General features: G+C 38.1%; 1 protein-coding gene across 1 annotated transcript in view; it reads right to left on the reverse strand.

Moving 5' to 3' along the window:
* CCDC33 (coiled-coil domain containing 33) overlaps window positions 1-18,594 on the reverse strand; it is a gene marked incomplete in the record, with an annotated part of 47,454 nt that overhangs the window by 15,316 nt on the left and 13,544 nt on the right. Inside the window, 3 exon segments of the mRNA XM_072399074.1 lie at window positions 12,030-12,134; window positions 14,845-14,916; window positions 16,472-16,605. Of these exon segments, the coding sequence (XP_072255175.1) occupies window positions 12,030-12,134; window positions 14,845-14,916; window positions 16,472-16,605 (311 nt within the window).

The raw sequence follows: 18,594 nt of genomic DNA on the forward strand, positions 1-18,594 counted from the left end.
GCAGTTAGTCTGGCTCTTTTTCTATGTTGTTTTTGGGTAAATATGCATGCAATGGAGTGCTAATGATAAAGGATGTCTCCCCTCATACACTGTACAGTGTACCTGTTGCAGACTAGTGATAGATAACAGCACCCAACCCTGCCCAGTATCCTAGAGAGATAAGGGTTGCACAGTTACCCTCCCATCCAAACACACACACCTTCCTCCTTACACCAAATAGCAACCATTGCTTCCCTTCAGCCATCCTACTCACCTTTTGTAATGAAGCCAGTGTGGATAAGATGTGCCGTATGCTTGAGGGCAGAATTAAGTGGACAGGTAAACATACACACCCTCTGCTCCGTGCCTTATTTACTTATAGTATAGTTATGTTTAAGACTTAGCTGTCTATTGCGTACCTGGCCCGGTTTACCTGTTTCACCTCCCCCCGCCTCTAGGTACCTAATTTCAGATGTTTAAAGGTCCATTTTTCATGCTTACTGAAATTCCACCATTGCCTGTATCAATAAACTTGTCAACACCAGATCATTTTTGTTCTGTCTTCCTGCAATTTTTAAAAAATATTTTTTCCTATATCCCTTGTCTTCTTTAGAGACACCTTGCAGAGAGTTCTGGTTGTCACAACATTAAATCTCCCTGGAAACTGTGACCAAGAGGAAGAAGGCAGGGCCTAGGCCACAAGTCTGTAATCTCCAAGCACTGCAATCAAGGCTTGACAAAGTCAGCCATTCATTTCTATTCAGGCTCACATTCCTGTATTCAAAGAAAGAACAGGGAGTCTGATATCACTGAGAAGATTACCTAGCCTGTCTTTATGGAACGATTATGACATTTGTATCAAATCAGACTGCTACATAAAGTGATAGCAACAGGAGCCATTCTTAGTGCTTGCTGAAATGTCTAAAATGATGATGAGCAGCACATTATTATATCTGCTCGCATAATATAGCGGTCCACGACAAATACATATTAAACATTTTGTAAATATGTTTTTTTCTTTCTAAATAATACATTTTTAAAATATTATTTCAGCAAAAACCTTTTTTATATAGTTTTAAATGGGAAAGAGTTAGAACCTTAATCTAGGCAAACACAAAACAATATCTTCGATTCAGTAAGGCTGGGTCAACACGGACGGTTGCAAAAACGCATATAAACGTTCCTACAAAAATTATATGCTTTTTTACTAGCGTTTTAAAGCTTGCCTTTAAACCGCTGGAAACTGCTAGAAAACGCCTATGCCGCGTTTTTACAGCATTTTCCCAGTTTTTACCGCGTTTACGTTTTAAGCATTTATAAACGTGAGAAGACGCCCCTATTGAAATCAATAGACACGTTACCCGCGTTTATCCATGTTAACCTGCGTTAACCCTGCATTATAAAGTTTAAAACGTTGCAAAAAGCGTTATGTATAACGCTCAAAAATGTGCCTCAAGGAAAAGGCCCTGGTGTAGATTAGCCCATAGATTAAACCCTCAGGTTAAACGCTAGCGTTAGCCCTCAGGTTAAATGCTGGGGAAAACTTCCGTGAACTAAGCCTAAACGACTGATTAGACCAAATCGATTATGTCGGACAAAATAATTCCACTTTTGATTATATTTATAAATATCATTTGGGCATTATGTTGCCTGATAATCGATGATTTTTACTGAATATTCATTACATTGAAATCAAAACCTCTTTTATTGTTAAGATCAATATTTTTAATAAGAAATAAATGCATCATAGCAGGGGTTCCCTGAAGATTAGAAAGTTATTTTTAGGGGTTTTCCCAAAACCAGATAATATAAAGTTACATTTGCTATACACTAACCAGGGGTAGGCAGCAGGTAAATTGTGGCCCCATTATTGGTAGATCGCATCCCTTGTCATGCTATCCAACATGTCTGATGTGCCCAATAGTAGCAACATGGATCAATGGACAAAGGTCATTGTGCCCGAATATGATGGTAGGAGGGATTGTGGCTGTATCTTTTTGCTGTACCTACCACAGACTCCTGCTTAGAAGATATAGGTGATGGGGAAGCTCTGCAATAGAATTATGGCAGTGGGTTCTGGCCTGCCAAGGGATCAAGACTGACAGCGGCAATGGTTTTATGGAGTTCAAGGCAAGCTTACATGTGTGGAAAAGAAGTGGGGCATTAGTGAAGTAGATTTGCAGGGCGGTACAGTCATGGAGCAGAAGGTGGTACAATGGTGGAAGAGATGGGCAGGAACGATACAGTGGATGGAACAATTGTTTAGAATGTGTACAGTACTGAAGGATTAACAAAAGAGTTTCAGAAACGTGTGTGCAGAATGGGTGCAATATAGGAACAGATGTGTGAACAGTGTGTGTGTGTGTGTGGGGGGGGGGTTGAAAAAATGTACACAACCTAATGTCTAAAACTGTGCATCATTGTGTATGCAGCTGACAAAAATGTATACACCTCCGACTAACCCTGTTAAGCTAAACCCAACCAGCTTGTAGTGGTTGCCATTCTTTGATTTGCCAAGTCTTATAATTGTCATCAGTGTCATTGTTCTGGATCACATTAGCAGGTCTAGTAGCTCTGTAACCAGTGGTGATGGAAATATAATGTTTTATTAGATCCTTCTATGCTTATTCACATGTAATTTTGTCCTACTTATAACCTAGGGCCAATAGGACTAAATTCTAAATTACATCAAGCTGCTTTTGCATTTCTATTGACCTCTAATTGTATTGACCTATAAAGTAATTTTATTAGTCCAAACATAGTTGACACATTTGGTTGTTTTTTTTGGTATGTATTAAGCCACCAAAGCTCAATGTCCATTTCAGTTCAGAAGATAGTATGCTGCATATCAATCACCATTCCAACATTCAACAAAAATTCTTAATATTGTTTCAAACACTAAATCATTCAAATAACAGGGGCAGGTCCTAGTAAAGATAACACCTTGTGTTGAATAAAAAAGCAAGGCCGTATTATAAGAGATAATACACTTTAGGGTGATTTTGAAGCCAGCATTTATTTAAACAAATATATTACAATGTATCTGGTGAGAATGAAAGGCATGAGAATGTATGAGTTTCTTTTTTGCTCTTCTCCACACCCTTATCCACACATTTGTACATGGTGATTTCCTTGTGGAATCATCTTTTAATGCATCTTCGTGTAGAGCCGGTGTAATAAAAAAGGGCAGTGTTTTTAAATATTTTCCCAATATACCACCTGCAGTATTTATTCTGGGTTGAAATACAGATGCATGAATTTATAAAATATTACAGGGGAAGCACATCAGATATTTAATGTGAGCAGAACCTGCTACCTGCGGTGATGACATGCAGCCAGTTTGGATAGACTGAATAAAAACACAGATTCAGATTTTTCAAGGTTTCCTTGGAGTACAGTTCAAGCCTCCTGGGCTGTAGCTCTGGGCCCATACCTCAATAGTTAAATATATCTTTTACACTCAAATTTAGAAGGCACTAAACAAGAATAAAAATAATATGGGTTGGAGAGTGGTAGGAAATTAAACAAAAAAAAAAAAATGAAATCAATGTAGAATTAAAGGTAAATGTTCCCCTCTACTCTAATAGATTTGCCACCGCATTAGTACTTCAAAAACAGAATCTTGCTTGCAAGTATATGTATTTTTTTTGAGATGACATTACTTTAGGACAAAGGCAACTAGGATAGTTATATGTGCAATAAGGAGTTGGGTGAAATGTCCTTCATGTATATGCAAGACTGTAATTCCACGATAATATTTAATTAGCAATGTAGGGATTATGATTTTTTTTTATCTTTTTATGAAGCATGCCATGGGGTGGCCATTGTTCCTATACCATCTAATACAAAATTCCTAACTTGTCTCATTGCAGGAAAAGGTGCCATTAATATGTGAAAAACACACTGCTAACACTATTGGAAGGTGGGTTTGGAAAAAAATTATATAGAACGTGGAATGTGCCATACCTCCACTGGGCAGTACATTGCTTGCACTAAATATTATCCAGACATGGTATTTACATGGAAAACCTGTCCAATCCCTCGCTTTAGCATTACCCTGTTACTTAAGCTACAAATAATTCCTAGTGGGAAGCATTTTTTATTCAAAGTAATGGTATAAGACATTTGACATTCCAATTATACAGTCGTTAAATCCAGTATTTCCCTTCAGGTTGCAGATTCCAAATGTCACACATAACATGTATTCTATAGATGTTGTTCTTCTTAGTGGTTGACAGCAATAATTTGATGATCCTAACTAACATAAGGCAGCTGCTAAGATCCATATTTTTGTGGATGATTAATACACTCTCTTCATGTTTAATGGATATAAATGTTCAAATGATTCATGTTTAAACAATATAAATGGTAAGCAAAGTAAAAAAAAGTATGATTCTATAGAAATTGCAAAAATTAAGGAAATTTGGCATTCTTTCTAAAGGCATTAACAATTGATTGAGTCAATAAAATGCTCTCTGTGACTGAAAATGCCACAGAAATACTGTATATACTTGAGTATAAACCAAGATTTTTGGAGCTGAAAGTGACAATAAGAATTTGATCTTGGTTTATACTCAGGTTACGCAGTGTTCTCATATAAGTTGTCTATAAAACTTTTGAGAAGCAGTTTAGTATATACCCATAATAACCAATTTAAAAGTACAAAATACTTTAACCTGTAAATATGGGCTCTCACGCTTAGGGAGACTGGGCCACTAGGGGGCGCTACAACTTGCACAAAAGTGGTGTGAGCCCTAAGAAAGGCCAAGGCGCAGAGTTTAAGCTGCATGTTGCGCTGCTGGTTGCTGCCAGGTTGCGGTCATTGGGCACACCACGGTGGGCAGGAAGGTACCAAATCACTAAGCAGAAGAATCCTTAAGAAAGGCTGGGGGTCAAGGCAGGCAGCAAGCAAGAGAGGTCAGGTCACAAGCCAGAGGTCAAATACCAGGGATCCAGGAACTCAACACCAGTGACACAGGGGCCACTGCAGACACAGGAAACACAGGAGACACTGGAAGCAACAGGAGGCATAGGTGACAAAGGAATATCCACAGACAGAGAGGAAAACTGGAACAGCACAAGGAAATTGGCTGGAAACAAAAGACTGGGCAACAAGGGGTTAACACAGGAGCTGAACAGAGGAACACTGAATCAAACAACAGGTGTAAAGAACCTTGCTCAGAAGCTCGGCACTAATGGAGACACTTTGCACAAACACTGAGTGCAGTGTCTGAGCTAGCTAAATAGCCAGGGATGATTAGGAGGCTATTTTCTGATTGGCCGGCGAATTAGGCGAAACTGATAAAAGCTTGGGGGCAGAGGCCCTCCCAGGGTCAGCCCTGCCCGCATGCGCAGTAGAGCTAATTTTATTGGCATTGATATGAATTGTTGTTTATAATTTTATCAGTGATGGATACAATTGGTGCCATAGTTTTATTCTCCAGTAAATGTAGTTTACCTGTTTATTCAGTGGGTAGGAGCAAAACCATTGTAAGTACTGTGGCTTATGTCATGACATTTCTGAGCAGCAATACGAGAAATGGAATACAATAAATGGTGAGTATTGTGGTCCTGCATAGCTTTTTTTATATGTATGTTTCTCTTTTTATAATCCTTATTCTTTGAAGAAAAAGGAAGGCAGGTACAGAAGGAGAATGGTGATGGCCACCAAAGGACATCAGATATTTAATACATATATGTATGAAAAAAAGAATTAAATGTGCTTGATTTGATCATGGTGGCTTTGTGATTAGCACTCTGGCCATCCAGCACCAGGGTCCCAGATATTGACCTTGGCTAAGATATTGTGTGCTCAGAGTTAGCACAGGTTTCCGCATTCACAATCCTTCCGCATATAAAAAAGAAGGCAAAGTACAGGGGGAAAAATGATGACACCGATGATTAAACTGGTGCAAATAGGCCAAAACAAAACCCACAGACAACAGAAAAACTGTGATTATATTGGTCCAACTGAAAATTTTAGATAATCTTTAAGTGTTTCAACAGCAAAACTGATTTTCATAGATTGGTAATTAACGCTATAATATCACTGATAAGTATACAACATTCTTTGTTTATTATTGTACGTTCCCCATCACATCTTGTAAGACAATTTATATGGTGCTATCTTTCTCTCTCATGATCTGGGCACACAGCATGAAACTGCTCGGTGATTCCTTTAGTGCAAATATTCTTTTTGCCGAAGAGAATCAGAAGAGTTGAAAAAAAAGAGTGGACGAATATATTATTGAAGGCGGCTCAGTAATTTAAACTTTGCCTAGGGCTTATCAACATCTTAAATCAGTTCTGTTTTGATAATGAGAAATATGGGGAAGGGAAAGCCCAGTAATACATTAAAGTGTATAATATCTGAAATAAAAGCTAATAAAAGCTAGATAAATTGAACATTTAACATGTTGGACTGTGAGACACTAAAACACATTGAAGTAACTCATTGGAACTGAAATAAGTATTACTAGCATGAATAAATAATCTTTCTTGCTTTAGTATATCTGTTTTGTCACTGTAGCTTTTCTTTCTTCTAAAACCAGCACCCCTCCCTTATGCATCTTATAGCTGCCGTTCCCCTTGCTTCATTACTATAAATCTCTCTCTTTCATTATTCTTCACTGTGTTTACAAACTAAGAATCAGCTTTTAATCAGAATCTCCCCCAGGGGCCATAAATCTGTCTTTGGGATGCATTGGCTACAGACAGCCTTGTATACACATAGTATCCGATTTGAGAAATGACCTTGCTTGCGCCAAAGGCTGTATGATACTTGAACTTTGTACAAGATTTGCTCAGGAGTGAACCTTTAACACATGGCATTTACCCCAACCCCAGGGACAGAAAGACATCTATTGGTATAGCCATCAATGATCTGATCCTTGCAACCAATGTGCTTCTTTTGATCAAGGTGACTCTGTAGTTTGACCCAGACTCTTAGATTTAAATCTTGGCTAAATTGCTATGTGCATTGAGTTTGTATATTCTCCCTGCTAGTGTTACAACAAATGATGTAAAAAGTGGTCAAATTATTACCTAAAGTCAAAATGAAAGCTTTCAACTGTCACAACCATACAGTTTTACCCCAGACATTATTATTTATTTGTGGATATCATTCCCTTTTGTTTGTGGAAAAAGAAATTAGTATTTATGTCACTTGAATTGGTAAGGTTATGGCAGGACACTTAATGATGGGCAAAATATCTCTTTTATTGTATTCCTCAATGAGCTATGTGTTTGTCTATGGATAACATCTTACTTTTAGCAACTAAAACCCTGATAGGAATTTAAAGGGTTTATTTTACTTTAGGCAGGTTTTTAATAGACAAATAGGATTTGTGAAAAATGCACATTTTAAATGGGTACTGTTATGAGATTTAATTATGATTTCATCACCTATGTCCAAAGTATTGACATTAAGAGATTTACAATGTAATAAAATATTCAAAAAAGCCAACCCTGACCTCTCTAGTTGCATGTAATGTGCAGTCGTTCATCCTCAAATCCTTTCAAAGATCACAATAAGGATTTCAAAGTTGGATTTAATTTGGTCTCCACAGCGTCTAGTGTGTGTTTAAATGAAGGCTGCCAAGATTGTGATCTCTATATAAATTGAATTGGAAAGGTGGTATGATTTTAGTGCCTGGAATGTAACTATAACTAGAGATCAAAAAGGAATTTTTCAGGTCATATTTGTGCATGTTAACATGTGTTTTGCTGTGTGTTGCATTATGGCAGCTCATTCGTTTTATCTAGTCTTTTGATTCTCTAAGTAAATTTCTGCATCTGCATAGGAAAAGAGAGTTGTTAATTTAAGATGAGATGGTGTGGATCTCCAACAAATGCTTTAACCAATATTCTCGATATCTTTTGTCTATTAAAGCCCCGAGCACCCCATTTTAAAAGACTAGTTATGAAACATCCTTATATGGTAAAGAATCATACCATTGATGGGTGAGAAGTATTAGGAACCTGCACAGTATATACTGAAGCCAGCAGAAAATGCAAGTATGGCCGTGCATTTAATACTCTGACAGCCCATAAAAAGCATACAAATGCACAAAGAGGATTGTTTAACAACAAACATACTGTATACATTGACACAGATCTAAGACTTAATAGTGTCATATCAGTTGGATGTGCCTGTACAGAGAAGCTGGATTACAGAAGAACGTTAAACATCCCCAGCAGACCAGACTCAGCAGTTTCCTCAAAGACACAGGCCTAGCTGAGAAGTCTCAGTGGTCTCTGCAGGAATATAGTTTCTTCTCTGGGCACCAGCGATAAGCAGAAAGGCAGCTGTTTCCCTTTCATCCTTTCCTTTCATCCTTTGCTTATGTGGACTAATCCAAATGTGGAGGCACCCCAAGGATGAGAAGACAGAGCTTAGTAAGCCATGGTCCCTGTCCTCTCTTTGCCTTTTTCAGCTCATCCCAACTGCGTCTTTCTTTTTCCCATCATCCGACTTTTAATTCAGTGATAATTTCCTGTGTATTTTGTCAATGTCATTGGAAATATGTTAAGAACCCAAGTAGCCGTCTCTACACATACATCACAAGCCTATCTCAGTCCATATCACTGGAAAGAGCAGATATTTGAAAATATAAAACTAACTGGTAAAGCAATCTCGCAGATTTCAGCTTTGGGCTATAAAGCAGTGTCTGGGAGCACAACAATTATATCTCTATATATACGGGGACACACATCAGTGACTTGCCACAATTTACCATCAGTAGCATTATGATACAATATAAAGGACTACAAAAAAAACTAAATAAAAAAATAACATAGTAAAATATAATATAACTGAAAGCTATAGAAATCCGTCCAACAATTTAAAGTACAGAGTGTTGGCACAGATGCTTCAGTAACAGGATATAGTCAAGGACACTTTATTAGGTCCATCTGTTCAACTGCTTGATAGCATACATATCTAATCAGCCAATCACTTGTCAGCAATTTAATGTTTTTTAGGTATGTACACATTGTCAGGACAACCTACTGAAGTTCAAACTGAGCATTAGAATGTTGATTTGAGTGACTTTAAATGTGGCATAGTTGTTGGTACCAGGTGGGCTGGTCTGAGTATTTCAGAAACTGATAATCTGCTGGGATTCTTTACACACAACTATCTTTAGGGTTTATAGAAAAATGGTCAGAAAAAGGGGAAATATACAGTGAACAACAGTTCCCTTGCTCTGCAGATGACAGAGGTTAGAAGAGAATGGCCATACTGGTTCGAGCTGCAAGAAGGGCAACAGCAATTCAAAATCTACTTAGTTACAAACATTTCTGAATGCACAGCATGTCAAACCTCAAAGCAGGTGGGCTACAGAAGCAGGGGAAAACATCAGGTGCTACCTGAGGCTACAATTTACATATGTTCACAAAAATTGGATATGAGAAGATTGGCAGAAATGTTGACTGGGCTGTTCAGTCTCTGCTGTGACATTGGGATATTAGAATCAGAATTTTGAGTCACCATAATCGAGTCACCACTTTAGTATCAATTGACCATTTTTTAAATGACAACCTACTTATTATTGTTGCTGACCATGTCCATCTCTTTATGGTTGCAGTGTACTCATTTCTGATGGCTACTTCTGAAAGATATTGTACCATGTCACAAAATTCAAATCATCTCAAACTGGTCTCTTTACAATAAGTGATGTTGTAGAATGTGATGTTTGCATAATGTATGCATAATTAACAAATCTGCAGCAACTCAGTGATGCTATCATGTCCATATGAACCAAAATCATTAAGAAATGTTGTAAATATATGTCATGAAGAATTACTGTAGATATAAAGGTAAAAGGGAGTCCAGCCCAGTGGTAAAGCGGTGTACCTAAAAAGGTGGTCAACTAATGTTTATGTACACATTTACCCTAATTTACTAAAGTATGTTCACTTTGCAAAGTGAATTTTCACTTAACCTAATGAATAAGGTAAAGCTGTGCTGACATAAATCATCCAACTAGGAAAAAGAAAAAAATGTTCATGCATTGTAAAATTTCACATTGCAAAGTGAACAGCCTAAACACCTTGCTGTGTTCTTTGTACTGTTACTGTGCAGGTCCTGGTAATCCTGATATACAATAGGTGTGGTCTGCAGACAGGATCATGAATATGTATGGTTCTTGTTACCATTGCAACATAAAGCAATTTTGTAAAGTAGTCAGTTAACGTCAATGCACTGCCACTGGTCAGAACACAAACTGCAAAGTCACAGAAGATGTAAAAATAACATGCCTTCACTAGATGAAATTATATTTACAATTATGAACACACCCATTACGGCAAAGTAGATTCCTATAGATGACATGCAAAAAAGAAGGCTAAAATATTTATAATAAATATGCTGTAGAACATTGATTTAGGGCAGTGTTTCTCTATCAGGATTCCTCCAGAAGTTGCTAGGGGTTCCTTGAGCAATGAGCAGTTTGTGCCTTTCAGGTCAGTTTCCACTGACACCAATGATCCTCTTGGCTATCTGTAAGGGTGACATTCTTCCCCCAGTAATGTAAGAAGCATTCTTCCTACTGACCACCACACTAATGTACTGTAAGTTGTGGATATAGCAACTATAGCAGGGGTTCCCTGAAGACCTGTAAGGTATTTCATGGGGTTCCCCCATGCTAAAAGGTCAAAAACACAGGGAGTTGTCTGATTTCTTTTGGAGAACAGGAACAGGAAGTAAAGGAAACAAACTAGACTAAAACGTGGAAAAGGCTCTTTACAGTAAGGGCAGCATTATTAAAATTGCAAACAAGGTTGTAAGAAATATTACAGTGGAATGTTTATCATTGTAGTTTTCTGAGTGCTTTTTGGAACAGTAATGTATTTCTTAAAAGTAATTTGCTATTTGTTAATAAATGTTTTCAATCCTGGACCAGATCCATTCCAGGTTTGCTGGATCACCCAGGTTCACCGATACAAGTTTATTTTCTCCAGTATTGGAGAGTTTTAAAAAATTAGGCCCAGTGTGTTTAAACTCCAGTGAACCATTAGAGCTCTCCCTATAGAAGTTTTTAGTTGAAGTAAATGCCATGCTTTCTTTCTCCTCTTAGATAACTATGTAACTTGATATATATCATCTCAACCAGAAGATTAACCTATGACCATCAATTCTGTGAGAGATTTTTAGTATTACTCAGAATATGAATAATAAGTATGAAACAACTGTCTTTTTCTTTTTTTGATTTTTCATAAAATATCATAATGTAGGGTGTAGAAAGAAAAGCAGCTCTGAACCACACTATGAGCTGGTGGAAATATATGAGTTGGTGGAATGATTATTCTATATACCAATTATCTGTGAATTCCATCACATTTGCTGACAATTTAAGTCCTGCAAACTAAATCTGTTGCATGAAGAATCACAAATTAAATTTGTTTTTTATGTGTACCATCTTAATACAGAAAACCCACAAAATATGCCCCGTATAGCCTTGTCCTACATGCCTCTCCTTTGCTGCTACTTTAATTCCTATTTTCTGTTTCCTCTACATAGTCCTTATGTCCTGTCCACATATGAAGCGGTGGTGAAAAATCTTATGCATTGTATGTGTTAAGAAAGCTCATGGCAGAATGCTCCAGTTCTTTCATCTCTGAATAGTAGGGGAGCATTTTACATAAGGAATAGGTTAGTGTGAGGGTTAGTTTCAGGGTTGTAGGCATAGTGAAGTTCTTATGTGAAGATGGCCTTCAAGGGGAACTTCCACTAAAATAGAAGGTCCATTTACAAAGGCTGGGCCTCATCCACAAATCGCCTACTATAATTATGGTGCATCCATGAGGACACAGCAAGGAACACCAATGTGATCATATAGAATAGCAGTGAAGAATATGCATTGGTATTTAAAAGATACTGCCCACAACACAGTACGGCCCAGTAAATGATCATCGTAATTATGGGGTAGTACCTTGACCAATAAGGATATAACACACTGGGCACCAGTCTCATATTTTACACTGGTATGCATTGCTTTCAATAACCGAATATATTGTATATATTGCATAGTTTTCTGATATGCACTTACCTCACTCTTGCTTGCTTTTCTAGAGGACTCATTCCTAGTGTTTGCAGGGTACGGTTGTTCATTTGAAGATTGTATTTCTGCTGGGCCCAAAAAAATTTCTGGATTCTAGGGAACACATAATTTTATTTGGTTTATGAAGACCACCGCATATATACACGTACACGTAGATACCCTGATTCTAATTCGTTAGGGAAGGAGTTTACCAATTTATTTGGTGATTCGGTGTAATCAGTTACCTCAATTAAAGCAAAACTATAGGCTGCCAGGTAAACAGGACACAGGTAAAACAAAAGATTAGTAATTATGTTTGACCACTCTTGATATTTACTGAGTCCTCTCAGACAACAGTCAGACCCCTAACCTCATTGTTTTCAATTGCAGTTAAAGCTTGGTAAATGATCTGTATCAAACAGTAATTATGCAGTGTAGGAACAGCATCACTCTTCTGATGTTATCGCAGTGGTCCCTGCTCCTCTCACCAAGGTCTCTATGTGCTGGTTTTACAGTATTGTTCTATTCTGAACCTCTCTTCCAAGTTCTATTGGGAATGCTTCTACTTTCTACCCCTAAAAGTCATTTTTACAAACTTGCCTAGCTGTCTTCTTGCGTCTATTAAACTCACCCACCATTCCATATCCTCTGCTATTGTGTTCTACTTTTCCAATCTCTTCAATTGTATGCTCTTCGGGGCAAGTTCCTCTCCTCCTGTGTCATTATTTGTATCCGTCTGTCATTTGCAACCCCTATTTGATGTACAGGCTGCCTAATATATTGGCGCTTTATAAATAAGGTTTGTTAATAATAGTTATTCTGTAGACAAGGTTGGTCGCTTAGGTCTGGTTTACCTTGCTGCCCCCTCCCTTTTCAGTCCTGCTGTATAGGGGACTTTGGTTAAGACTGGGTTCACATCTATGTGGCTGTCTTGTTCCGAAGTACACAACACTTATTACAAGCATTGTTGCACAGATGTAAACCCAACTTAAATCTCTATGATACATATTATCCTATAGATTTGGAATGAGTATTAGTAATTAAAAACACTTTTTTGAATGTGGATTGTTTTTTTGTACGGGTACAGGTTTGCAACAGAAAAATGATCAATCTTGCTCTTCTTTATTTTGTGATTTCCCTAGAAATGGGAACATTAGTTGGTAATAGAAGGTAATGACAGACATCTGGAGTGTATTTGTCTGTGTGCAGTTCACAGTGTGTGCCTGCATGAGTCCTACTCATTAGTTAGTGATTAACATGGGAGCTCAGAAAACAGTACTGCAGGGACAAAAGGAAACAATATTTAGCAGCATTCATTTTTTTTTTTAATCAGGATGCATTTTTCTCTAGTCCCTCTAGATCCCTCATGGTATGAAATATACTTTGAAGACACATGCCCTATCTACCTAGGTTTTTACTTTTGAAAAACCTGATGTTAACCTCACTATAAATAGTATAGAAAACCCTGGAAGTATAACCCCCTGCCCTTTCCACCAGCTTTTATAAACATCCCTAATGTATAGACATTTCATCACAGACTCTCATTTTATCTTCTTCCATGATAAAAATTGAGTTTAAGTGGCGTGTCTCTGAATTAATTCAGTGCCTGACATTAGAGCAGGAGGGAGGTTATTTATTGCAGCTCAAGGGGAGGAAACTCTTTGAATTATTCAACAGGACCCCTCCTTTTTTCTCTGTACTGTCTCATGGGGGAAATTAGGCAGAAGCTTCCCCTTGTCCACCTCCCACTAGCCCTGAGGGGTGATATGAAAAGATATCGACAGCTTGTTAGTTCAGATTATAAATGAGACAAGAGAGAAAAGCTAAGAAACATAAGGAGGGAAGGGGAGCAGATTGACAGGTGGTTGGATTCTATACTGTCACCAGTTGTTTGGGTGCTTTTATTAAACTTTTTTGAGTTTCTACCTGATCTAAGTATATGTTAAGGTACCTACAAACAACAAAGATCATTCATCTGACCATGTCTATATGGTTGGATGAAGCCATTTTTGAATTTCTTTAGGCCTTCCTTGACACCTATTAGCCAAAACCTCTTAGATAGTTAATCAGTAGGGATGGAAATTTCATGTCCAGCCTCTATGGTTATTCCCCCATGATTTGCTGGTTCCATTGCATCCCTTTATTTTCATTTAAAAAAGGATGCAAACAGACTATTTAACATTAAGAATATTACCTAATAAAATCCAATTACTCCCAAAATTACACCCAAACAAGGCAATTTCTAAAAGCAATCGGAAGGAGTAAATACAAATGATATATTTAAGCAAAGTTGCTGAAAGAATACCTGTTTCATGGGCCAAATGAGCTTGTGTACTATATAACAACTATTTCCTCCCTGTATTCACCTGATAGGAGAGCCAGTGAAGAATGGTCAGGTGGCACTTGAAGTAGGAACAACAGATGCCAGACTAATATACCAGTGTTTTAGAAGAAACCATGTGTCTGCATAAGGAAGTGAGACTAGATGGTGGGCACTTATAAGACCTCTGTTAACAGGACACTATGTCTTAGTCTCTCCTAGGTCATCTACAGAAACTCACATGTACACAATGATTTTTTTAATTGTAAAATTTGATTGGAAAAGGTAATGCCAATAATTTACACTAATCAACAAAACTACATTGGAAATTTGCTTTGTTCAGTTTTGGTTTTAGTTTGGTCAAATTTATCACCTAAACATTACAGATGAATTTACAGATCAAGGAAATAGCATGGGAAAACACTGAATTAAGTATAGGTAAGCAATGAAAATGGTATTTAGATTTAGAACTAAATATACAAATCTGAACATTCAATTTATTACCTCAGACTTCAGTAGCAGCAGCTGCAAAGACACAGTGGGAGATCCACCGGAGACAGTCTTTAGTTCTGTACCCTAAAGAAGAAGTGTAAGATGAGGGGTTAGTATCTTCCATACCAACCTTTCTCCACGATTCTAAAACACAGAAACTCATGTAATCATTTTCATATTTTAAGCAAGGTCATGGTAATAATTTTTTTTTCTTCTACACTTTGTGGTACACTACCATGAACAGTAAGTTGTTGATACAATTACAATATTTTGACACACATGGAAGCCCGGTTGGAAGAATTTCTAGGCAAGTGGCAGCCCCTGCATTGTTACCCAACTTTTCAGTAACCACCCAAAAACAGCCGGCTGATTACTGAAAAGTGCCGAGTGGTGCACCTGGCTAAAAGAGGCTGGGGAGAACACTGGGTGGTCAGTGGTAGATGGGCACCATTATACTGGTTGTCACTAGGAAGAATGCCCACAATTTTGGTGGTCAGTGAAATGTATGTCCTCCTTGCAGATAGCTAAGAGTTTGTTGATCTCATTGGTTACTTATTTGAGAGGCAGAAATTGTTTGCTGCTTAAGGAACCTCTAACAACCTTTAGATGAATCCTAGTGTATTACTGTACTATTATTTTATGAGCCCCTTTAGGGACAGTTAGTGATATGACAGTGGATTTTGTAAAGTGCTGCGTAATATGTTGGTTCTCGATAAATACTGGCTCATAATTATAATATTAATAATTCGGGCTGAGATGAATACTGACCAACTGTCAAGCACGGAAAGACAGGACCACCAGGGGGCGCTACAGCTTGCACGGAGGTGGTGTGAGCTCTGAGAATGACCAAGGCACAGAGTCTAAGCAGTAACCAGGTCTTCCCCAGAGCCTCTGATGGTGAGGATGTTGCGCCGCTGGTTACTGCCAGTTTGCGGGCCCTGGACACACCAAGGTGGGCAAAACACGGTACCAAATCACAAAGCAGAAGGATAGTCGAGGAAGGCCAGGGTCAAGACAGGCAGCAAGTGAGGGAGGTCAGGTCACAAGCCAGGGGTCAATTGCCAGGGATCTAGGAGACAGACAACAGTGACAGAGAACCACTGCGGGCACAGGGAACACAGGAGACACTGGAAGCAACAGTAGGCACAGGTGACTCAGGGATATCCATGGACAGACAGGTACACTGGAACAGCACAGGGAAGTTGGCTGGGAACCAACAGACTAGACAACGAGGGGTTAACGCAGGAGCTGGACAGAAGAAAACACTGAATTAAGCACCAGGTGAACAGGAACTAGGGGCACGGCACAATCGAGACACGTTGCACAAACAGTGAGTGCAGTGTCTGAGCTAGCTAAATAGCCAGGGATGATTAAGAGACTATTTCTGATTAGCCAGCCATAACTTATACTGTGATGCTATATCCCTAACACACAGGAATGCATTGTGAAGACATACGTTTGATTTTAGCTTATATGTGATCATTTATGAGGCTTTCCTTGATTGATATTATCTGATATTGTCTGTAGTTGATGTACTTGTCACATAGGTGAATTGTTTTTAACATGTCAAAGTTTAATAATAAGCATCTTCTAACACAGTCCAGATGTTGACCATTTCACTAATTCCATCCATATTTACCTGTATTGGCACGTTAGTTAGAGTGAGACCATTGTTACTGCTGCCTGACATCAACCTGTGATAGATCTCCATGTCCAGAGGGATAACTGAGAAGCCACAATAATTAGAAAGATGCCACGGAACGCGTTTGGATTCTAAACAAGGAAAAGACTTAATTAAAATAGAATTTTTTTCACAGTAACACATCCACATATTTTGAATTCTTTCTACTGAAATGTTCATTAAATTATGCAAAAAGTGTATTTTTTAATTTCTTCATCTCTTTGTTAGTACAGCTATTAACCTTGTGACCAGGATTGCATCTTCATGGGTGCTGATTGATTGATCTGTAATGAGGTTATTTAAAGATGACCTTTAATTACCCCACCATTCCACTATGCCATTGTATATTGGTTTTCAGGCATGCTTACTGAATAACGAAAATTTATTTATTTCCTGAACAACTGACTAAAAGCCTTAAGCTGCTTCATTCACATTTGTTTGTTTTGTTTGTAGTCAGTGCATGTAAACTACTCATCCCTGAAATCCGTGTAAAACAGTATATGATATATTAGCAATCTTTTCAAATAGTAACTATGGATGGAATGTTTTGCTTATTTCCTGCTGTGGTCATTAGGACAGTGCAAAGTGACAGCCATAAAAAATTTGGCAAGACATTACCTGACCTCTAGCTAATAGATCTTGTAGTAGGAACCATGCAGTTAGGTCAGAAAGTCTTAGATCATAGCCACACCTTATTTTTAAATTACAACGTTTCAAGCTTGATGAGGTCAATTGAATCTAAAAAGTTATTTTCAAACAAATTACACACTAAATAAGTATTTTGTGTCTAGTAAATATTAAATAGCTCATATGGAAATATATTGTCTTATATCTAGCCTGAAGGTGGCGCTCTAATCTTCATTTAACACTTCCTTTCATTTTCTTCCTATCACCTGCTGTTGTTAACAGGGATCAACAGCTCAAGTTGAATTTTTTTTAAGTAATCAACAGAACCAACAAATACATCATCAGGCCATATAGAAGAACAAAGATAAGACATATTAATACACTTTGCCATCACTGTTGTATAAAAACCTCTGATAATATTTCTCAGTTATGAAGTATATTGAGTAGCCAAAATAAAAAATAAAAAGACAACTTCTTAGAGAAATAGATCAATTTCGATCTTAGTTCAGCTGATCACCGTTTTTTAGAAAATAATTAAAAGAGAGAAAGTACACCACTAAATAAATACACCAATGTGAACCTTTCGGGGCCTGGGGCCTTTCTCGTGGGTGCGTTGGTGAGAGCCGCTTGCAGTTCAGCATGGCCGAAGGGATCATCTAGTGCACATAGGGCTTCTTCAGGTATCCTAGAGATACCTGAGGCCCGTAAATAATCCTGAATACTCGCAACAGCAAACAAATACTTAAAAGAATCTGCTATATCACGAGAGTGATGAAGCAGAGTGCCCGAGTTCGATTGCACACAAGACACAAAGGCACAAGCCCTTTTAGACCTAATTGCTCGTGCCAGTGCTCTCCCACATTTAATGCTATATTCGTAAAAGTAAGCCTTTCATTACACTATTAGGCTGAGATCTAGCCTTTCAACAGCACAGCAGATTCATTTTCTCTCTTAGGGCCAGTAGCTGGGCCTCCGTTTCTGCAGAATGTTTGTTTGTGTTTGTTTGTTACGTTTGTGTCTCGTCTAAAGGGCGTGTAAATCCTGAAATAATTGCGTGAGATGGAGCTGACGCTCCTTTTTGAGCCTATGGCCCTGTTGTATTAGTAGACCCCGTACATAGCACTTGTGTGCCTCCCATGTGATCAAAGGACTGGAAAGATGCCTTGTTTCTATCAAAAAAATCTGTTATCTCTTTCTTCAAACGAGGACCAAAATCCTCTGAAACCAGAAGGGATTTGTTGAGGCGCCAAGTGCCATTCTTAGGAGAAAAAATATCCAAGAGCATTGTGAGCGAGATCGGGCATGGTCTGAAAAAGTAATGTTACCTATCTTTGAGTCTTGTACTAGGGGAATAGCATTCTGATTTATCAGAAAGAAGTCGATTCATGAATAGGTTTTGTGGACTGAAGAATAAAAGGTATAGTCCCGGTCATTGGGGTGTTGTATCCTCCATA

Source organism: Pyxicephalus adspersus, chromosome 2 (genome assembly GCF_032062135.1).
Source record: "Pyxicephalus adspersus chromosome 2, UCB_Pads_2.0, whole genome shotgun sequence".
In the NCBI taxonomy this organism is placed as follows: Eukaryota; Metazoa; Chordata; class Amphibia; order Anura; family Pyxicephalidae; genus Pyxicephalus; species Pyxicephalus adspersus.